The following is a 24,770-nucleotide window of genomic DNA, read 5'->3' on the forward strand; positions in this document are numbered from 1 at the left end:
ACAAAAATGTCACCAAAATTGCTGTTCCTATACAATAATTTCTCAGAAAAACAAGTGTAGATCAGACTTAAACTCGGAATATGTATAAAACCTCTTTAAGGAATTTACAGTTGAAAGCCAAAGGATTGAGTGTTTTTAAGGTAAGTTTAATATTATTGGATTTCCTGAACCTTCCAAAAATATAAAGTTATATTTATACTCAATGACAGCTTAAAGTAAGTTTATAATTTCTTTATCTCCCCAACTGAAATCTTATACTTTATGAAGAAAAGATAATTACTTACCGCTATAATATCTAATGTATTATCACAGACCTTTCGGATTTCATTATTTTTATCATGCATCAGGTCTATGAGATATGCTGGAGCCTCTGAATAAAAATAGTTAAAGACACACATTGCATTTTAGATTTTGGTTGTTCAATTACATTAGAAATCCCCACATCTCTCTAATTTTAACTTCTAAATTGAAATTTGACTTTACATTTTAAAATGAAGTCACTGATGCAAGATGAGAAGAAACTTATTTCAATGGTTTCAAGAAATAGGAATAGGAGACACAAAAAAGAAAAATCTAGATACAAATAAGTAAACTGTTTTTGTCTTCTATTGAATTCTTTACTTGGTGGGGGGTTAATCTTATGATTATAAAAATAAACTGAAAGTATGTCATTATAAAAATTAAAAGAAAGAAGAAAGGAAGGAAGGAGGGTGAGAAGACTGGCAAGAGGGAGAGTTGGGTAGGAGGGTTCACTATGCTCCTAAATCTGTATATATGAGAAACATGAAATGTGTCATCTTCTATAAATAAATAAAAAAGGCCATATTCTTGAAAATGTGCAAATAATTGAAGAAGGAGCTCTAGAGTTGTATAGTTACAAAAGCTTTCTTGATCTATTTTTGCCTTCCTTCATTATGAAAGGAAATTAATTCAGATGAATAGAGGAGTGGATTCAAAAAAGGTAATAAACAGTGAATTGGTCAATATATTGTAAATTTTATATAAGCAATGTTATTTTTTAAAAGCAACAAGTAAAATAATGATTAGTTTTGAGATGTTATAAAAATGTTATAAAAGTGAGGTGAAATTATTGTGCTAGACAGCAAGTAACATGAAATACAGATCAACGGGATGTGTGAGCTGCAAGAAAGAGATTTTGGAGATATAAAATACTTAGCATATAGTTGGTAGCTGCATTAAGAATAGTCCTAGGAAGCTCTGATACTTAAATTACGTTCATGACAAGGAAGTTCTGGTAAGCTTGTTAAATTTCCTTGAACCACAACCTGACAAGTTAATAGATTCTTCCCATTACAGATTTGGGGTCAACAGCGTTAATGGAAAATAGTTGCCTTCTATGTTTATTCCAAAGTTTGGTGTGTTTTTAACATTATTTTCACATTTGCAAGACAAAAAACACAAAGATGCAACTCTAGGAATATGTGAAATGTCATTATCTAATGTAAACATTGAAAGGATACGTGTTTCCTTGATTATAACATCTCTGGTGGCTTGGTGGAAAACCATCTGGTAGAACACATAAATTATCTGACACACAAATTCATCATCTTCTTGTTGAGCTAAATGAAAGGAAACACAATTTCGAATGAAAAAATATTACGTTTACATACCAATTGAAAAACATTGAGGGGAGTCCTGGAGAAGGAAGAAAAACTGAAATAGGGAAACAAGTACATTTAGTTTAAATTAGTTATAAGATTCAGTAACATACTATCTATATCTAAGGTGTTCATTTTAAATTACATAGCCACGATCAGTCAAGAAGTTTCATAAATTCTGCTGTAGATTTGTCAGTTATGTTACTTTGAAATACAAAGAAAAATATGAAGGAATATCATTTATGAATAGGAATATCACTTATGAGTTTTTGGGTAACTATTTGAAATAGGTTCTATCAAAACATCAGTGAGAACCCAGGAAGAACTGAGACAAGACTGGTGAAAGGGAACAGAAACAGGTTTTCTCTATTATCTTTATCAATAGATACAAAGAAACTGATTAAATTAGCTTCTGTTCAAATGTAAAACAGTAACACTTAGCACCAATGGATTTTTTGTTTACATAAGAATTTTTTTTGAAAAATTCAAACATAAAATAAATCTGGTCCTATTTTGTCTCACAAATGTTGATTTCACATGAGAAAGGAATCACATCTTTTAAATTCTAAGCTTTTGGTAGAAATTGGACTATTTATATAAAGGCATTTAATTTTATTGAATAAGGCTGGCACTGCGGCTCCCTTGGCTAATCCTCCGCCTGCGGTGCCGGCACTCCGGGTTCTAGTCCCGGTCAGGGTGCCAGATTCTGTCCCGGTTGCTCCTCTTCCAGTCTAGTTCTCTGCCATGGCCCGGGAAGGCAGTGGAGGATGGCCCAAGTACTTGTGCCCTGCACGGGCATGGGAGACCAGGAGAAGCACCTGGCTCCTGGCTTCGGATCAGCGCAGCGTGCCGGCCGTAGCGGCCATTTGGGGGATGAACCAACAGAAGGAAGACCTTTCTCTCTGTCTCTAATTCTGCCTGCAAAAATAAAAAATTTATTGAATAAAGTTCACAAAAATTAAGCTTTACAAAAGGCATAAAATAATAAGCATTTTAGTTTCAGTCTGATTGTGAAAAGTGTTTTGTAATTACAAAAGCTAAGAATAACATAACTGACTAGTTGATATTCATTGATTAATACATAGCACCAAAGGATAATTACTTATAGAATCCAATTTTATGCACTGGTAATAAAATTTGATCACGAATAGTGTATTTTGCTATCAATTCTTGGCAACAGTTCACTGACATATAAGAAACAGATTTCCAGGTCAACACAGTATTCATCTAGTTCTGTGGAGAAAACTCTGGGCTTCTTAACATCCAGTCTACCGCAAATGATCTCCTTCACTAACTCACCAAAGTAGTATTCTCCAAAAATACATGGACTCAAATTATACTTTTTACTTTTTAATTTAATTTACTTTTGAAATTATTAACATGTAATACTTATACATCTTCTTGGAATGCAGGGCAATTTTTCAATATACGCAGGCAACATCCCCACATTTGTATCCTTCCTCCATGCCTGGAGTCTGCTAGCTCCTCTTGTCCAATTTTTTAATACAATATACAGTACATTGTTGTGAATTATAACTGCCCCCCATGCTATGAAATACTAAAACCTATTATTTCTATTTAAGCATATTTTAGTAGCCTTTACCTCATCTTCCTCCCTCCAACCTTCCTGTTCTCTTTTGATCACTACTCTAAGTTCAGATTAACTTTTCTTAAACTTCTGCATATGAAAGAACTTGTAGTATTTGTCTATCATTTCACTTAACATAATCATTATCTTCCATCCATCCTGTTGCAAATATCAGGATTTCCTTTTTAATGGGTGAATAATATTCTAATGTGTATTATACACCATATTTTACTTTTCCTTTCATCCATCAGTGGATACCTAGGCTGTTTCCATATCTTGGCTGCTGAAAATAGTGATGCATTAACCATGTGAGGGATTTCATACACACACACACACACACACACACACACACACATATACCCAGAATTGGAATGGTTGGTTCATCTGGTAGATGTTTCTTGAGGAACCTCTCAACTGTTCTCCATAATGGATATACTAATTTGCATTCCCATTAACAATGTATAGAATTTCCTTTTTTCATGTTTGTCAATTTTGTTATTTTTTGTCTTTCTAGCGATAGCCATTTTAACTGGAGATGATACCTCATTGTGGTTTTTATTTTCATTTCCCTGATGGCTATGATATTGACCACTTTTACATATGTTTGTTGGTCACCTGTATTTCTTCTCCATTTCTTAATTATATATCCGTGTTTAAGTTTTTTGAGTTCCTTATACATTCTTTTTAAGAATTATTTATTTGTTTGAAAGTCAGAGTTACAGATACACACACACACACACACACACACACAGAGAGAGAGGGAGAGGGAGAGAGGGAGAGAGAGAGAGAGAATCTTTCATCTGCTGGCTCACTCCCCAGATGGCCACAATGGCTGGGAGTGGGCCAGCCCAAAGTCAGGAGGCAGGAGGTTTTTCTGGGTCTTTCACGTAGGTCAGGAGCTGAAGCACTTAGGCCACTTTCTGCTGCTTTTCCCCAGCTGTTATTAGGGAGCTAGAATAGAAGTGGAGCAGGTAGGCTTCAAATCAGTGATCAGATATGGTATTTTTCCATTCACTGGTTCATTCTGCAGATGGCTGCAAACAGCTGGGCCTGGGCCAGGTCAAAGCCAGGGACCAGTAAATTCATCTGGGTCTCCCACTTGGGTGGCAGGGGCTCAAGTACTTGGGCCATCATCCTCTGCTTTTCCAGGCACATAGCAAGGACCTGTTTCAGAAGTAAAGCAGCCAGAACCTTTCTCTCTGCCTCTCTCACTATCTATATCTCTACCTGTCAAAAAAAAAAAAAAAAAAAAAAAAAAAGTAAAGCAGCCAGGTCTCAAACCAGCACTCAGATATGGGATGCCAGTGTCACAAGTGGCAACTAAACTGCTACGCCACAACACTGGTCCTATAGTTCCTTAATATTCTTGATATAATCCTTTGTCAAATGAATACTTTGCAAATATTTACTCCCATTCTGTTGGTTGTCTGTTCACTTTGCTGTTCCTTTGCTGTGCAGTAGCTTCTTACTTTCATATAATCTCATTTGTTTAGCTTTGCCTTTGTTGCCTGTGCCTTTGGTTTCTTATCCAAAAAATTATTTCCTATATCAACATATTAAAGTATTTTCCCTATGTTTTCTTCTAGTAGTTTTATGGTTTCAGGTCTTATACTTGAGTTTTATCCATTTTGAACTGACATTTTTTGTCCATACAACAGAAAAAATGTACAGATTCAACGTAGTTCCTATCAAAATACTCATCAAAGAAGTATTAAAAAAAATCCTAAATTTCATACGGAAACACAAAGTCCCTGAATAGCCTAAGGATTTTTGAGCTAAAAAGACAAAACTGTTGGCATCACTACATCAGATTTCAAAACTTACTACAGAGCTATAGTAACCAAATCAACATGCTACCAGAATAAAAACAGACAACATAGTATAATGGAAGACCAGCAACTCAAGAACTGAATCCACACATCTACGGCCAACTGCCTCTTGACAAAGTAACCAGAAGCACATGATGCAGAAAAGACTTAAATGGTGGTGGGAAAACTGGATATCCACATGCAGAAGACTGAAACTTGACCCCCTACTCTTCTTCTTCTTCTTCTTTTTTTTTTTTTTTTAACATGAACGAAACAGATAACTACATTTAAAAAATTTTCGAAGATAATTTTTTTTAGTGAAGAATATTGTGCCATATATGTCCTAGGAGATTTGAGGAATTCGTAATGCCCTAGAATTAAATCTTCAATCCCAAGATCATTGTCTAATTAAAAATCTTCCCATTATCCCTGTTACTCTCTTGGTATAGTGCTTCCTCATTCAACACAAATTTTTTGGTCTTGAAAATTTATATATTTCTTCTTTTTTTTGACAGGCAGAGTGGACAGTGAGAGAGAGACAGAGAGAAAGGTCTTCCTTTGCCGTTGGTTCACCCTCCAATGGCTGCCGTGGCCGGCGCGCTGTGGCCGGCGCACCATGCTGATCCGATGGCAGGAGCCAGGTGCTTCTCCCGGCCTCCCATGGGGTGCAGGGCCCAAGCACTTGGGCCATCCTCCACTGCACTCCCTGGCCATAGCAGAGAGCTGGCCTGGAAGAGGGGCAACCGGAACAGAACCCGGCGTCCCGACTGGGACTAGAACCCGGTGTGCCGGTGCCGCAAGGCGGAGGATTAGCCTAGTGAGCCGCGGCGCCGGCCTGAAAATTTATATATTTCTTAAAGAGTATTATATAGCTTGTGGGTGTGAGAATTTCATGTTGGACAACATCAAAAAATAATAAAAGCATTGTGAACTGGCTCTGGCAGCTCACTGTCAGCTCTGTTGATTAAATCACTGTGATAGTAATTCCTGGACACAGGTCATTTTGCTCCAACTTTGTGCAACTTTTCATTCCTAATCTGTCAACTACACAGACTCTTCTAATTACTGTTAATCTAAAAATGCCTGGCTGTGACATGGGTGTACCAATTAAACACATATACACCACAATTCTGAGAAGGAATACTTATATGGGTGCCTTATTTCTAGATGATTAAAGTTCAACACATCAAATTATAAAAGGACTCTAAGGAGAAAAATGTGCAAACGTCTTAAGTAGGCACTTGATTTTAATGGCCATAAATAAATGGTCACTAAATACAAACACGTGCTTGACTTCATTAGTCATCAGGGAAATACAAAATCAAACTACAGTGAGACACCACTACAGGAAGGCTGCAATTAAAGGGACTAATGACCCCCCCAAAGCTGGTGGTGATGTAGAATCACTGCAACATTTTTTTACATTATAGGTAGGAATGAAACTCGGCACAACTACACTGGAAAATAGATTTACACCATTTACAAAAAATAAACATAGGCCAATATTATGTCCCAGCAATTCTACTCCTAGGTATATATCTCATATAAATGAGTACATATGTTCACCAAATGAAAGATTTATGAATGTTCATTGGAGCATTATTTAAAACACACTTTCTCCTCCCCTGAAAACTCAACTCTACTATTTATCAATAGATAAAGGATAAATAGTGGTAAATTTGTACAAATGCAGCAATGAAAGTAAAAATTTCTATATATCAAACAGATGAATCTCAAAATATAATGTAGGACAACATGAATCATATTTCACTTAAAGTTTGAAATCAAGTCAAACAAATATGTTGCTGATAAAACAGAGGTAGTAACGACTGGGAGAAGAGGGAGGGGTACTTTTAGGATGCTGGTGATGTTTCATTTCTTCATGTGGCTGATAACAGCACAGGTGTGCTCACTTTGAAAACATACTGAGGCATGCATTTTTAACTTGTGTATTTTTCTGTGTGTTATACTTAAAAAGCTATTAAAATTAATACAAAATGCATATACATATTATACAAGATACAGAAAGGACTGAGATGAGTATGTTCTTTCATATATCACATTAGCATATAAACATTTTATTTATTTTTCATTTTATTTGCAAGGCAGAGAGAGAGAGAGACAGGCAGAGACAAAATCTTCCATCCTTTGGTTCATTCTCCAAATACCCACAATAGACAGGAATGGGCCAGGCCAAAGCCAGGAGCCTAGAATTCAAAGTAGGTCTTCCAACAAGGGTGGCTGGGGCCTAAATAACTATACCATCATCTGTTGCCTCCCAGGATGCATGTTAATAAGCAGCATGGTACGTGTAGTAGCCTGGATTTGAACTAGGCACTACCATTATGGGATGTGGGCATCCAAAGTGGGGACTTACACTGCACCAAACACCAGATTCCATTAGTTACTTTTAGTAAAAATTTTTTTGACAGACACATAAGAATGTACATGTTTATGGGGTACTATAAGAATGTTTCAATACATGTTTACATTGTGTGATATCCAATCATGGTAGGTAAATATATCCAGCTTATCATTTAAACTTTATGGTAAAAACAGTCAAAATCCTATTTTCTAGGTTTTTTTTAATAAAGAGAATTATATAATATATTAGCATGACCTATATTCACCCTAATGGGAAAACAGAACTCCAGAACTTTATTAGATACTTTTAATGAGTAAGCTCCTAGAGAGGCCGGCGCCACAGTTCACTTGGCTAATCCTCCACCTACAGCGCCGGTACCCTGGGTTCTAGTCCCAGTTGGGGCGCCAGATTCTGTCCCGGTTGCTCCTCTTCCAGTCTAGCTCTCTGCCATGGCCTCGGGAAGGCAGTGGAGGATGGCCCAAGTGCTTGTGCCCTGCACCTGCATGGGAGACCAGGAGGAAGCACCTGGCTCCTGGCTTCGGATCGGCGCAGTGTGCCGGCCGTAGCAGCCATTTGGGGGGTGAATCAATGGAAGGAAGACCTTTCTCTGTCTCTCTCTCTCACTGTCTAACTCTGCCTGTAAAAAAAGAAAAAAAAAAAAAAAGATCCTAGAGAACTTGTATCTCATACAATAATATTAGACCCAGATAGATTTTGTATGTAATATGAAGAATAATGAGCCCTGGCCATTGAAGAGAAATACAAATATGAGGGGAAGATTCTAGGCCTGCACTGTCAAATATTGTAGACAGAAACCACCGCAGCTAATTAAATTAAGTTAAAAACTCAGTCACACTTCAGGTACTCAACAGCTGTATGTGGGGGCTGGTACCGTGGGTGAAGCCACTGCCTGCCCTGCCAGCATCCAATATGGGTGGAGGTTCGAGTCCCAGCTGCTCCATTTCCTATCCAGCTCTCTGCTAATGCACCTGGGAAAGCAGTGGAGGATTGCCCAAGTTCTTGGGCCCAGGGCACCCAGGTGGGTGACCCAGAAGAAGTCCTGGCTCCTGGCTTCAGATTGGCAGAGCCCCAACTGGTTTTTTTTTTTTTTTTTTTTTTTTGTGGCCATTTGGGGAGTGAATCAACATATGGAAGATCTCTCTCTCTCTCTTCCCTTCTGTCTCTGTAACTCTACCTTTCAAATAAATAAATAAATAAATAAATAAATCTTTAAAGAAGCAACAACTGTATGTATTGGTTAGTACAGACACTGACATTTTCATCATCCCAGAAAATTCAAAGGAGAACACCTTCTGGAACTCGAAAGAAATAATGATGTTTGGAATATGCTTCCAAGTGAACTGTCCTACTAAGAAACAATATATAAAAAGCATGCTTTGCATAAGATAGGAGATTCAACTCAAATCAACAAAATGTTTAACAGAAAGAAGAAATGATAGACTCTCAACTGTTTAAGGCTAGTGAAAGGAGGGCAGAATCTGTAAAACTGGTGACAAATTACTTTTTTAACTTTTTAAACTTTGCAACCTGAAGTTCTTTGATATTATTCCATCTAAAACCTAATAATGAAATATTTAATTCCTTTTTGTTAACTATATAGATTTCTACAATTGATGAAACAAAATAAATAACATTTCATGATTGCAGATTCTGCATTTTATAGTTAAAAATTTAAACAACCTCTTTACACATCAACATGAAAATAAATCAAGTTACCATTTAGTAATTCAATCAGTGCAGGGATTATCCCAGATTTAGCTAGTAAGGCAGCACAGGAGTCATCCATAGATACGGTTCCAATCATTATCACCACTTCTAAAACAAGGTCATCCTCTGCAGCACCTAGTAAAGTCAACACGTGGAAAATTGTCACTGAAATGTCAAGTCCCAAATCTACTTAAGTTACCAATGTTTAATTGTGCAGAAATGAGACAAAAAGCTATTAAATTAGTTCCTGTGAATTCTTGAGACACTTCTTAACTGTTCTTTTCCAAATTTCCATTTTTTTATTTTATTTATTTTTTAATTTAATAAATATAAATTTACAAAGTACAACTTTTGCATTGTTGTGGCTTTTTCTCCCATAACCTCCCTCCTAAATTTTATGACGGTGAGTAGCAGTCACGGAAAACAGAAATAATTCCTTGAAAATGCAACTGAATGACAATGTAGACACAGAAATTAAGACTCATTTAAATGCTTCAAATAGTTTTGATTGTGTGTGTGTGTATAAGAGTTAAAAGTTAAAAAAGCAAGAAAGGTAGGATAGGGAAGGGAAACTAATGTTAAGAAAACATGTTAGCAAGAAGAGAAGAGAACATACACATAAAAAGAGACCCAGTAACCACTGTCTGGGAGAACACAGGTGTGGGAAGAAAATGCTTTGCCTGGTGTTATAGGTACATAACACTGCTCTAGCAGCCTTATCCACAACAGAACAAAACGATGTAGTGATTATGCAAAAGTAAAATACTCAGCACAAACCGGGTTTTAGTTTATCCTTCAGATATGGAACCAATTTGTACTCCTTAAGAACCAATTCCCAATCTAAGTCTGGAATGGTCAAATTTGCAAGAGTTCCCAAACATTCAATCACAAACTCCTCCTCTTCATCATTAGAGATCTGGGCTGCAAGGTCCCCAACATAATCCTGAATAAAACAGAATTTCAATATAAATTTAAAGCATTATGTGTTAGAAATAATTTGATAATTTAAACCCTAGGAAAAAATAAATATCAAATGTGATTATCTTATTTTAATAATCTTGACTCAAATTGCTAACAGAGACTGTGATGAACTGGCTTAAGGCAAGAAGACTGTAGGGTGTACTGGATTAGGGGTAGGGGTCACAAAACAAAAATAGCAACATTTAAACATAGGTTGAGATATCTAAGACCTACACTTGGGAGGAAGTTCATAACAGAAGAACCAAATAGGGTTATAAATTAACATTTTATGAGAGACCAGTAAATGTTATTTTCTCAAATGTAGCAATTTAAAGCTTAAATTTCCAATCTATTTGAATAGACAGAAAGCCAACAAACTATACTTACAATGAACAAATTTTTAGTTGGTCCATCATGCTGGGAAATGTTTCTAATCATCTTCATCAGTAATGGATCTTTGAACTTCAGAGCCCTCTTCATGAGCATCTTCAGCCCATTTCCTGAAACAGAAAACAGAAAATTCCCCCAATGAAGGTTAACTTAAGTTTAATATTTGTTTACTTCTTAAAACAAACCATTTTATAGCCAATAAAATGCATAAATCTCAAGTGTACAATCTGATTAATTTAGATAACTACATTCACTTAGGCAACTCCACATATCAACGTACAGAATACTTCCTTTCACTTCAGAAAGTCCCCTTGAGTCCCTTCTCAATCACTCCTATTCCCCAGGTAAAATCACTTCTTTTCACTTCCTCTTCTTCATATCTTTTTTTCTTAAATATAGATTAGTTTTGTGTGTTCTAGAACTTTGTGTAAATACAATCATATTTTTTGTGTCTTAAATACCTACCACAAATTTAAAATACATACTACTGACCCAGAAAAACTGTACTTCTAGGAATTTATCCTATGGATATAAAAATGGAAGTGTGTAAAGATTCAGAGAAATTATAATCACTGTAACATTGTTTGTAAAACACGATATGTAGCAACAAACTAAATATCCAAAATTGGCAAACTCCTTTAATGGACTATTTCATAGCTATTAATAATTATGCTTCAGAAATGTATTTAACCACATGAAGTGATGTTCAAGATATCTCACATGATGTAGAATCACATTTTTATTTGTACATATACAAAAGCTTTATACCATACTTTTACCTATGGTTATTCCCAGATAGTAGGAATAAAATTTTTAAGCTTTTCCCTCTTTCCTTATTTGTACTTTTATAAGAAAAAAAACTACTGAACAAACTCTGAAACACCATATTCTACAGCAAGCCATTTTACAAAGATATTATAGTAACAATAACCTAGAATACCTGTATGTTATCACCTTAGATTTTTTTTCAACTTTTATTTAATAAATATAAATTTCCAAAGTACAACTTTTGATTATAGCGGCTTTTCCCCCCATAACCTCCCACTCGCAACCATCCCATCTCCCACTCCCTCTCCCATCCCATGCTTCATCAAGATTCATTTTCAATTATCTTTTTTTCCCTTTATTTTCTTGAAAGATTTTTTTTACTTTTATTTAATAAATATAAATTTCCAAAGTACACTTTATGGATTACAATGGCTCCCCCCCCATAACTTCCCTCCCACCCATAACCCTCCCATCTCCCGCTCCCTCTCCCATTCCATTTGCATCAAGATTCATTTTCAATTATCTTTATATACAGAAGATCAATTTAGTATATATTATTTCAACAGTTTGCACCCACACAGAAACACAAAGTGTAAAGTACTGTTTGAGTACTAGTTATAGTGTTAATTCACATTGTACAACACATTAAGGACAGAGATCCTACATAAGGAGTAAGCGCACAGTGACTTCTGTTGTTGACTTAGCAAACTGACACACTTGTTTATGGTCAGTAATCACCCTAGGCTCTTGTCATGAGTTGCCAAGGCTATGGAAGCATTTTGAGTTTGCTGACTCCGATCTTATTTAAACGAGGTCATAGTCAAAGTGGAAGTTCTCTCATCCCTTCAGAGAAAGGTACCTCCTTCTTTGATGGCCTGTTCTTTCCACTGGGATCTCACTTGCAGAGATCTTTCATTTAGGTGTGTTTTTTTTTTTTTTAATTTTTTAATTTTTTTTTGCCAGAGTGTCTTGGCTTTCCCTGCCTAAAATACTCTCATGGGCTCTTCAGCCAGATCCGAATGCCTTGAGGGCTAATTCTGAGGCCAGAGTGCTGTTTAGGACATCTTCCATTCTATGAGTCTGCTGTGTATCCTGCTTCCCATGTTGGATCGTTCTCTCCTTTTTAATTCTGTCAGTTAGTATTAGCAGACATTAGTCTTGTTTATGTGATTCCTTTGACAATCCTTTCATTATGATCAGTTATGAACTGAAACTGATCACTTTGGTACATGCCACCTTGATGGGATTGAATTGGAATCTCCTGGCACGTTTCTAGCTCTACCATTAGGGGTAAGTTCGAGAGAGCATGTATCACCTTAGATGGTAATAAGACTGTTCTGCAATAGACTATTCTGTAATAGACTATTCATTCTATCTAGGATTTTTTACAAATAAACTTTCTGGACAGGTGCTGTGGTATAGCAGGCTAACCCACTGCTTGCAGCCCTTGCAACCTATATGGGTGCCAGTTCAAGTTCCAGCTGCTACACTTCCTGATCCAACTCCCTGTCAACTGCCTGGGAAGCAGTAGAGGATAGCCCAAGTGCTTGGACCCCAGATGAAGCTTCTGGCTCCTGCCTTCAACCTAGCCCAGTCCTGGTCATTGTGGCCATTTGGGGAGTGAATCAGTGGATGGAAGATTGATCTCTCTTTGTTTCTCCCTCTAACTATGCCTTTCAAATAAATAAATAAATCTTAAACAAAATTCAGCTTATAAGTGGTTTATAAAAATGTTTCTGAAGGGTAACTGTCTTCATTCATGATGCAAGACTATTCTATCTGTAGCTATTTAAAAAAGGATTTATAAACTCACTGTAATTCATTATTTTTATGATTAAAAATTATTAACATAAAGAGAACAGATTCTTGTATTTCATAGGTACAATTCTAAGAAGACAACCATTCTTCCCATACCTCCTTCTCTCCTTCCCTCAATCCCCCTCCTTCTTTCTTTTTTAATTTTTACAAAAACATATTTTGAATTTACTTTATAATCACAGATTTAATGTAATACTAACCATAATATTCCCCAAGTAAAAAGTAGAAAGATACACTACTACACAGGAGTATAGATAAGGGCTAAAATAATAATCAAATCATAAGATGTTTGTTTTATCCTTATAAATTTTTTTGTATTCTATTTTAACTAGCACATATCAGAGAAAATATATATTTGTCTTTTGCAACTGGCTTATTTTGCATTTATTTTGTTGCAAAAGACAGAATTTCATTCCTTTTTTGTGGCTGAGTAGTATTCTATAGTGTATAAATACCACATTTTCCTTATCCAGTCATCAGTTGATGGACATTTGGGTTGATTCCACACCTTAGCTATTGGGAAGTGAGCTGCATAAACATGGGCTTACAAATAAGTCTTTCATATGCTGATTTCATGTTGTTTGGGTAAATTCCCAGAAGTGGGATGGGTGAGTCATATGGTAGTACTAGTTTCAGATCTGAGGAATCTCCATATGTCTTCTATAACAGTTTTATTAGTTTCTGTATGTCAGTTATCATATCCTGAAGAGATGATCTATGAAAATCAAAGGTACTAACCTTCGCAGATAAGTTGTACATTCCTCTTATTAGCAGCAAGATTAATGCAGAAAGAAATGAGCTCCAAGTCAATTCGTTCATCTGAACATTCAAAGAGCATCTTCATTAGCTAACAAGAAGCACAGGGCATATTTTACTCAAAAAATAAAAATAAAAACGAAAACCAGAAACAGTATCTTACAATGTGTCAGACTGTACATTGGAAACAATGTAATATGGTTTATATTACAACACATAAAACTGGCAGGCTTTCATTGTTCAATAACTGAATGAACAGTTAATGAGGTACTAGTGCTCTGTATGAAACATAAAGTTTCAACTGACAGCCGTAAGAGAAATATTAGAAAGAAAAGAATTGATGCAAAGGTCACACAATGCAGGAAATAGTATGATTCTTCTGAAAAAGAAAATTAAAAGAAAGTGAAGGTGACTGGAGTAAGGGAAACAGTACTGAGAAATTAAGTAAAAGCCAGATCAGTCTAGGCTGTGAAATACATATTAAAGATATTGGGCTTTACCCTAAGGATAAGTAGGAAATAATAGGATAAGGTCTGTGTCTGAGATTTGGTAGCAAATACACTAAAAACAGGACAAAAAACTGCAGGAAACCATATAGAAGGTAAGAAGAAAAGTCCAGGTGAAATCATGGCACGCAAGGACCATCTAGGGCAATGGGGATATTGATATAGGATTTATTAGAGACGAACTTAGGAAAGGGAATCAAAATGACACTTAAAAATTGATTAGACATTGTGGGTAAAGGAGAGAAGGAATAAGAAGACTCCCAGGATTCTGCACTGAGCAACTGCATGGATGGTGATGTTAATAACTACGAGGAAAAATAGAGAAAATCTTAAGGGAAAGACAGTTATTTTGTACTTAGATATGTCGACTTAAACTGCATAGGTGGTAAGTCGAATGTAGATAGTCAGTAGGAAATTATGGCTGCAGGACTGAGTTTAGAAGATGCCTGGACTAGAGGTATAAATTTGGAGATTGTCATATATGGTTGATAGCTACAGGCTAGATTCAATAATTTGGACATGGTGTGATTAGAGCAAAGAACTCTAATGATAAGAAAAAGGGAAGGAGGCTCTGAAAGCAGTATTCAGAAAGGTAAGAAGGAAAAGATAGGCCACCTCTGTCATTTAGCAGTAATCTAGATTTGTCATGTTGAGGACAGTTGTTATAATAAATGGGAAATGAAGAAGTTTTATGCCATAGTCTGGAAAAGCTAGTTTTCTCTTTCTGATCTATCACCAATTAACTTAGCATATATTAAATAAAGATTTTTTCTTAAGTTGCCAGCAACATGTTGAAGTTATTCCTGTTATTTATAGCCTAAAATTTTCTTTTTAGAATAACATGCCTTCATGAAGCCAACATAGTGACCCCCTCCAGATATATTTTAGAGCCCATTCTGTTAAATCTTGTTTTTATTACTCTCTGTTAGTTCCAGATGACTTTTGAGTTTCAAAAAGGATACACAGTCAACACATAAAACTCGTATTTCTATGAGTTAACAATGAACAACTGGAAATCAAAATTAAAAACACAGTACCACTCCAATAAAATGTACTGATCTGTATGCTGAAAACTACAAAACTGTAGCAGGTGAATGGTGATCAGACCCCTTCCCAGAGGGCAGTTCTTCAACCACAAATTTTGCCACTACTGGAATCTCTTGGTAAAGGATCATAAACACTGAATAGTGCTACAAAATAAAAAGATTCTATGGCAGAATAAAATAATTTTAATTTACTGGATATATATAGTTAAATTTCACCACCTATCTGCCATTATAAATAAAATCTCCAATAAAAATTAAATTACAAATAACTCAAAGTGTAGATAGCATTCTTCTAGGTATGTTTTTATACTGTAATTCAAAACCTACTATAGATTTCTTCTATATTTTTACTGATAAAATGCTACATTCAAGTAATGCTTTAAAAGAAAGCAAAACATTTATTGATAACAAATAATTACTTTAAATTAACTCGTAGTATTAAATTGCCCTTTAAAAATGGGGTTACAGGTGGTTTATTTAGAAGGTGAGTATTTTATAAAAAGTAATTTCCAAGTTAAGTATTGTGCAGAAATAATCAGGCATAGGGTTTTTCAAAAAATAATGATGTTTTAAAAACCCAACACCACCCCAAAGTCAAAGGAAATTAGGAATAAATAAATAAATTCAAGTGGAATGCACTGATATAGAATTAATTTTTCATAAGAAAGAGAAACACTTCAGTTTTAATTAAAGAATTCAAATTTAAAAAATAGTTTAGTTCAAACTCTACATGTAACATTATATCTTTAATTTGATTGCTACCCATGGCACTTCAAAAGTAAGTGTAATTGCTGACAACTAGGAAATACTAAAACTAGATTTGTTCTATTTTAACTATATCCATTGTCATCTTTTACTAATTTAACAGGAAGGCACTAAAAAGGCTTCAGCCTGTGCAATGAAGAGGCAATAGTGTTCAATCAGACAAGTCCCATATTGGGTATCAGATACCAGAGACTCATGACTGAAATCACTGTGTCTAGACTCTCTGGCACCTGACTTCACTTATTTACCAGTGACCAGAGGCCAACCCCCACAGCTCTCTGTGTTCACATACACCTCCGCCACCCCCACTCCCCTACCCAAACATCTTTGAATGATTATGCCAGAACTGTGCATGCCTCAGGAATCTCTTCTGACTGGCTACTCCCTAACTCTCCTGTTTGAAGTGATGCTCTGGTTTCTGAACTTCAGCAGATAATGGCAGGCAAGAGCAAAGGGGGCTGTCAGAAAGGACGTTTACCAGCATTCAGCTAAAAAGAAGCATGCAGATCAAAGACAGGCCAAATAGGACAACTACAGTGGAAAACATGTGGATCACTATGAAGACTCTCGCACACTGTTCTCGGGTTAAAATATTAAATAACACCATGACGTCACTACCTAACCATGTCCGTTGATTGGCCATTCTCTTACCATTAAATATTTTTATATGCATCTGGATGGCATTTGCACCTATTTAAACAAAACATGCATCTTACAGGTTTAAATAACAATGAACTGTTAATGTGCATTTTAAACTATTATTAGAATACAACCATTAACTCCTGGTTATCCCCAACTATGCATACCTGAAACAATCCACCCACTGAGACCATTAGAATAATGTATAAAAAATGACATGGGCCGCCCCCCAAATTTTGCAGAATAGTAACATAATAGGGAAAGAAAATTAGAGTACATTGGATAATTACAGGCAACAACATACAAAGAAAGGAAAGCAATATAATATTGGGAGAGATTATGAGGCATGTGGTATAAATAATCACTTATTTTGCATGTTAAGTTTTTTCTAAAAAGCAAACTCTAATTATAGGCTTATTTTATAAAACACATAAAGGGAAAGCAGCATTTAAACTGAACTATGAATGGTTCCAAATGATGAGTAAGACTCAATATTTCACTAAGAGAACCTTACTTTTGTATAGTGATTTACAGTTTATAAAGCTCCTCTATATGTTACCTAATATCATAAAGAATATGACCATACTAAACATTTTTTGTCACTACAAAATGTTAATTACTATTAAGCCACTGATTTCCTACTTTCAAAGTCATTTTAGGCTTCTCTGAAAAATTCTTAAGTCCTTTACTAAACAAAAATCAATGTGCATACTCTCAAAGAGAATAGGATATTACACTAATTCTAAGATGTTCCAACTTTGGATATGGCTTTCTTTAATAAGCAGATTAATCAGTTACTTTCACAAATGAGGTTAAAGCTTTCCAAGTATTATAAACCTTATTTTGAGTAGACAGGATCTCTGAAAGGACAATATTTTTTAATCTGCAAAGGTAATTTGAAAATTTCATTTACTTACTAATTTGCTTTCCATGATTCTATCATTTTGTAGTGAGCCTGTTACTGAGTGGCAATAAAGCTATGTCAACTTTTCCCTAACTATGTCAAAATTGGATACCATTAAAAATGTACAAGATATAGGTTGGATGGCACTTAGGAACATACATATGCTATATCATTTCTGGTTTTCTCAAAACACATCCTCCTACTGAAAAGCTGTAGGATATTTACAATATAATTTGGTAACATAACTTCATTATTACCATAAGAGCTACAATTTGAAAAAGGAAAAGAGAAAAGATAAAGCTAAAAACAATTCCCTCAATGACTTTCGGAAAATTTTGTTCATGAAATGTAGATCATCAATGTTTTGAAAACCCTACAGAAGATTTTAGAAAACTGGCAAGGAAACATGCATAAGTATTCTGCAAAGGTTTGGGAGAGGTTTCTGTAAAGTTTTAATTAGCAATAATAACAATGTCCAAAAAGTAATCCAAACAAGCTCCTTTAATCTTGCTTCAGTTATTTTAAATAACTACAAGTTCCAAATTCAACATAACAAGCTTTTTTTTTTTTGCCCCTTTTTGGTTTGCATTTAATTTTTCTTTTATTTGATGTTATTCTCTATAAAACCTGAATCTGGATAAAAACAGTCAATCTCAGCAAGAATATTATTCTTTTTTGGCTGCTTTCCAATTCATATCCTGTAGTCAATGAAGTTCTGACACTAAATGGGATCAGCAAAGGAACACTCTTTGAAACTGCAAGGCAGAAACCTTAGAACATATGGCGTGAGACTGTAGTAAATCACCTGTAATCTCCCTTTGACATGGCTACTCTTTTATTGAAAACTTGTTTGACAAAGAGTTTGATTACACTTTGCATTGGCTACAGCCTGACATGCATTATCTCTATAAGAAGCCCTGCTTTGTCAGTTAAGATGTGCAGCATAGTTTTAGGGATGTCTATTTCCTATAAACAAGCATAAAGAGTTTATCTCATAATATGAAATTATCCTTTAGATTGTATCGATTTTTCAATTGTTTGTAAATAACAATGTTAAAATCCTGGAATAGCAAATTCAATTTAGTGCTTTCTCACTAATTTGGAATGAAGAGAAGGATGGACAATTAAGAGTCTATACAAGAGAAGTTATGTGTACTTTTACTATGTATTATTTTTCAAGTAACGCACATTCAGTAGTTCATCTTAGCTAACAAGGAATTGTCTACGAGGAGTCTTAAGACAAATTAGTTAAGTATGACAGCATATTCTTCAAAAGTGCTTTTAAAAGTGTTATTTTTATTGTATATTTTGCTATACATGTTGCAATTTTTACTTTTTCTATATTTAGATAACTATTTTATAAAAAGTAATGTAGCACTAAAAAGCAGCCCAACCAATGTTTCAATGATTAAATATTCAAATTGGCTGAATATTGTTTAATGGCATAATAGTGTTTCTATGAATATATATTCCCTAAGGGTAAAAGAACAAACATATATTTTATATATATATATATATATATAGTTAGTTAGTTAGTTAGAGAAGAGTGCTATGAAGATAAAAGAATTTTGGTGAAATGTTTTCCTATCAGAAATGCAAACAAGTTAAAACAAACATAAACAAAATCAAAAGGCAAGTAATAAACTTGGGATATATTTGTAACTTGACAGAAGGTTAAGGTATAGTTATTATACACATTGATCTTATTTATCAATAATAAAAACTTTAACATGCTAATAGAACAATTGAATTTTTAAAAATGAGTAATAAACATAAAATGTTCAGCCTCATCAATATTTATGAAAATGCAAATAAAAACAATGAAATATTATATTTTTAGAGAAATGACAATATCCAGTGATGTTAAAACTGAAATGCTAGTTGGTAATATAAACTTATGCCTTTTTTTTTTTTGGACAGGCAGAGTTAGAGAGAGAGAGAGACAGAGAGAAAGATCTTCCCCCAAGTGGCCGCTACGGCTGGCACATTGTGGCCGGCGCTGTGTGCTGATCTGAAGCCAGGAGCTAGGTGCTTCCTCCTGGTCTCCCATGCGGGTGCAGGCCCCAAGGACCTGGGCCATCCTCCACTGCCCTCCCTGGCCACAGCAGAGAGCTGGACTGGAAGAGAAGCAACTGGGACGGAATCTGGCGCCCCAACTGGGACTAGAACCCGGGGTGCCGGTGCCGCAGGCGGAGGATTAGCCTAGTGAGCCGCGGTGCTGGCCAACTTATGCCTTCTTAAAAGGTTATTTAGCTAATTGTGTTCAAGACAAAAAAACGTATTCTTGCCTTTTGAGCTAGTTATTATACATTTTTGGAATTCAAACTATAGAAAAATTAATATATAGGTAAGCTATTATAATCAATGTTTATGCCACATAATTACATTATTTTCATTTGCTTAATTTGTTTACATATGTTTTAATGTGATAAACTGGAAAATATGCAAACATACTATTTTTAACCAATTTTAAGTTATGTTACACCAAAGCAACAGAATATTATATAACCAATAGAAATAAATTTTAAAGAATGTTCAACAATGAGTGTTTTTATGATCTACTAAGTAAATAAAGCAATATATAAAATTATATATGCAATATTATCCCAATATGTTTTTAGGTTTTCAGTATGTAGAAGGAAGTATACCAAAATGTTAAATAGCTATCTCTGGTTTGGGATAGCAGAAACGTATTTCAATTTTCCTAAGGAAAACACCTGAAAAGTCAAGAGAAAACAGTAAAATGTGCATATTTCTTAAATGCTTTGCTCAGAACACCTAACCCTCTTACCTGTGGTATACAGTCAGTGTATGCAAACATTGATTTAAAGCGGTCATCCATGCTTATGTGGTAAAGAACACACATTGCTATTTGTTTGTAGTTTTCATTGCCTAAGAATAAAAATCATGGAGAAGGTGATATGTACACATGATATAACATATTCAAATTAATGCATTAAAAATTTTGAACTACTGAAGCAAATCTTTATGTAACCTTAACTTGCAAAATATTTTGAGTCCCCTATTTCAAATCCAAAGTCTACAGCATATTATTTTTATCTGTGAAACACCACTGATTCTCAAGATAATTTCTATTGTACATGATATATTTCTCAAAAAAATTAATCACAATTCAATGAATTAGTCACTGTCTGTAGTCAAATATAAAGTGGATTGGTTCATTGGTCCCCCTGCTCTCACTTTTTAATTAAAATATGTGACTGTCAGTGATGAAGTATAGAGACAGCAAAAAAAAAAAAAAAAGTGCATTTGATTCCTATGTATCAGAAACTAGAGAAATACAAGGATACAAAAAGTAAAAAAGTATTTATAATAAAAAAAATTACTTGACAATAAAATACTAAAGGTTATAAACAAAGTATGGGAGGGGCTGGCACTGTGGCACAGCAGGTAAAGCTGCTGCCTGCAGTGCTGACATCCCATATGGGTGCCAGTTTGAGTCCTGGATGCTCCACTGTGTCTATTCAGCTCTCTGCGATGGCCCGGGAAAACAGTGGAAGGTGGCCCAAGTCCTTGGACCCCTGCACCCACATGGGAAGACCTGGAAGAAGCTCCTAGCTCCTAGCTTCGGATCTGCACAGCTCCAGCCATTGCAGCCAATTGGTGAGTGAACTAACGGATTGAAGATCCCTCTCTCTCTGCCTCTCCTTCTCTCTTGTCGCTCCCCCTCTTCGTGGAGGAACGACACAGGACCCTGCGCTGTTCTTTTGTCTGCTCGGCCCTTCCCGGGTTTGCTGCTGGTTCTTCCTGGGTTGGCTACAGACCCTTCCACCTCCGTGGAAGGGCGGTTCCCCCTGCCACTTTCCCCACTTGCGCGGGGAGCGGCACACCGCCGGCCAGTTCTCTCGGGGGCTGCTCAGATGTTCCTCAGGTGTTCCTGGTGCATGTTGTCTCTCTCCTCCTTTATAGTCCTCTTCCACCAATCCCAACTCTGCTACCCACACGCCGAGTATGCTGCTCTCCTCCAATCAGGAGCAGGTCCTGCAGCTTGTCAAGTTGGTGAGAGGCAGCTGTGCAGAAGCTGTTTACTCCTCTCCCAGCACCATATTGTGGGAGAGCAGATGCATAGAATAAGTCTTAATTCGAGTAACTTAGTCTAGTCCGAGTTGCTCCCCACACTCTCTCTCTGTAATTCTGACTTTCAAATAAATAAATAAATCTTTTAAAAAAAAGTATGGGAATATTTTAGAACTACTTTTTTTAAAACCTTAAAACGTATTTACTTGCATTTATTTGAAAAGCATTCACACACACACACACACACACACACATGCAGAGAGAGAGAGAGATCTTCTGTTTACTGATTCAATTCTCAAATGTTTGGAACAACCAGGCTGAATCCAGGAGCCCAGAACTCAATTTGTTCTTCTATATGGATGGAAGGGCCCCAAGTATTTCAGCCATCTGCTGCCTCCTAGGGTGCACATTAGCAGGAAGCTGAAATTGGAAGTGGAGCCATACCTGGAATCCAGGTACTCTGATAAGCCATGTGGGCTTCCCCAAGTGGTGTCTTACCACTGCACCAAATATCCATCTCATTACAGAGTTTCTGAGGTAAGATTATTCTAGTCTTATACACTTTGGAACTAAAAATTTAAAAAGTAAATGACATTGTAGATTTGGAAAATAAAATGGGACTTTATGTAATTTAATTTTTCTACTTGCTCTCAGATAAACAATATTGTTATGATCTATTTATGATGTCAAAGTCAGTGACAAAACTAGAGCTAGAAAACTTTTCTTAAAAGTTTTACCTGAAAAAAGTAATATGCCTTTTGAAAATTCTGGACTACGAGAAAACCTTGAAAATATTTGGGGCTAAAAAATCAAGCAAAGTGAATTTAGTGATAAACAATGTAATAAAATGATGCACTAAAAAGACTTTACAATATATTCTAACATATTCAGTACTTTCATCCTTGTGTGTACCATAGTACAAAATTATTAAAATGCTTATAAGTTTTATAAAAAATTATGTACTTATTTATTTGAAAGGTAGAGAGAGAGAGGGAGGGAGAGAGAGATATCCACCTTCTGTATGCTGCTTCATTCTCCAAATTCCCCAATTGACCCCAACGGCTGGGACTAGACAAGTCTGAAGTCAAATGCCAGAAACTCCAAGGGGCCGGTGCTGTCGCACAGTGGGTTAACGCCCTGGCCTGAAGCGAAGGCATCCCAAATGGCTGCCAATTCGAGACCCAGCTGCTCCACTTCTGATCCAGCTCTCTGCTATGGCCTGGGAAAGCAGTAGAAGATGGCCCAAGTCCTTGGGCCCCTGCATCAGTGTGGGAGACTGGAAGAAGCTCCTGGCTCTTGGCTTCGGATCAGTGCAGCTCTGGCCATTGCGGCTACCTGGGTAGTGAACCAGCAGATGGAAGACCTCTCTTTCTCTCTGTCTCTCCTCTCTCTGTGTAACTCTGACTTTAAAAACAAACAAACAAAAAAAGCCAGAACTCCGTCATGGTCTCCCATGCGGGTAGCAGAGATCCAAGTACTTGGAGCCATCTTTTGCTGCTTTCCCAGGTGCATTAACAGACAGCTGTATCTGAAGCAGAGTAGCCCAGACTTGAGTCAGTGCTCTGATATGGAATGCCAGAGTCACAAGCAGTGGCTTAACCATCTACGCCACAATGCCTGCCTTTTGCTTAGTGTTCTTTAAAAATATTGTTTCACTGAATTTTTTCCTGTATCAGTCATATCTTCCCACGGTAGCTAAAAATTCTTTAGAGGAACTAAACTTTGGTATTCTTACAAGGTTTAGCATAGACTTGGAAGTTGCTCAATCAATATCTGCTGTGATTTTAATTTTTAAATATGAAAACTGATAAAATAAACATTTTATCATGATGAAAGATAAAAATTGTTAGTTCTAAAGGAGTTTCAGCTTTCAGGAATGTTTTAAGGCATGTCAAGGGTCTTTAAAAATTATTATTTTTTTTATTTTCAATTTTAATTGAGAGGCAGAAGAGAGACAGACAGACAGAGATATCTTCAGTTTACTGCTTCTCTTTCCAAATGCCTCCAACAGCTGAGGCTAGGCCAGATAGAGGCCAATATCCTGGAATTTACCTGTGGGAGGCAGAAACCCAAATACTTAGGCCATCACCTGCTGCCTCTCAAGGAACTAAAAATGGAAGCAGAAGCAGGGTGTGAACCCAGCTACTCCAATAAGGGATGTGGGTATCCCAAGTGGCATCTTAAAAACTGTGCAAAATATCCACCCCAGGAATCTTTTAAAAGTAAGTAACAAAAACAAACAAAAAAAGGTGACCATTAAGGACCCCAGAGGCACAGGCAATCAAAGCCAAAATTAACAAATGAGATTACATCAAATTTAGAAGCTTCTGTACAGCAAAACACACACTCAGGAAAGTGAAGAGGCACTGACAGAATGGGAGAAATTATTTGCAAACAATACAACTGATATAGGATTAATACCTAGAATATGTAAAGAGATCAAGAAACTCCACAACAACAAAACAAACAATCCACTTACAAAATGAGCAAAGGACTTAAACACATTTTTCAAAAGAGGAAATCCAAATAGTCAACAGACATATGAAAAAATGCTCAGGATCACTAACCATCAGAGAAATTCTAATCAAAACCACAATCAGGTTTCACCCCACCCCAGTTAGAATGGTTTTCAAATAGAAATCAACAAACAACAAATGCTGGCAAGGATGTGGGGAAAAAGGTACCCTAATCCACTGTTGGTGGGAATGTAAACTCGTAAAGCCACTATGGAAGACAGTTTGGAGATACCTCAGAAACTTAAATATAGATCTACCATATGTCCCAGCCATCCCACTCCTGGGAATTTACCCATGGGAAATGAAATCAGCAAATAAAAGCATTATCTGTACCCTCCGTTTATTGCAGCTCAATCATAATAGCTAAGACATGGAATCAACCTAAATGCGTGTCACCAAAGACTGGATAAAGAAACTATGGGAATACTCTATAGAATACTACACAGCAGTAAAAAAACAAACAAACAAAAAAAAACACTAAAATCTGGTCATTTGCATCAAAATTGATGAATCTGGAAAACATCATACTTAGTGAAATAAGCCAGTCCCAAAGGGA

The 24,770-nt window shown here is 36.0% G+C and overlaps 1 protein-coding gene across 6 annotated transcripts in view; it reads right to left on the minus strand.

The window, feature by feature from the left end:
* KIFAP3 (kinesin associated protein 3) overlaps positions 1–24,770 on the minus strand; it is a 193,886-nt gene that overhangs the window by 66,909 nt on the left and 102,207 nt on the right. For all 6 annotated transcript variants that reach the window (XR_011390314.1, XM_008264095.4, XM_002715208.5 and 3 more), the window contains 7 exons: positions 20,452–20,552; positions 13,783–13,891; positions 10,456–10,568; positions 9,886–10,051; positions 9,118–9,243; positions 1,482–1,580; positions 285–370 (listed from right to left, as the gene is read on the minus strand). Coding sequence is in view for 5 of the 6 variants with exons in the window: in XM_008264095.4 (XP_008262317.1) it covers positions 285–370; positions 1,482–1,580; positions 9,118–9,243; positions 9,886–10,051; positions 10,456–10,568; positions 13,783–13,891; positions 20,452–20,552 (800 nt within the window). In the remaining variant the exon portion in view is untranslated. The remainder of the gene's footprint in view (positions 1–284; positions 371–1,481; positions 1,581–9,117; positions 9,244–9,885; positions 10,052–10,455; positions 10,569–13,782; positions 13,892–20,451; positions 20,553–24,770) is intronic.

The sequence above is a fragment of the Oryctolagus cuniculus genome, chromosome 7, assembly GCF_964237555.1.
Source record: "Oryctolagus cuniculus chromosome 7, mOryCun1.1, whole genome shotgun sequence".
Taxonomy (NCBI): domain Eukaryota; kingdom Metazoa; phylum Chordata; class Mammalia; order Lagomorpha; family Leporidae; genus Oryctolagus; species Oryctolagus cuniculus.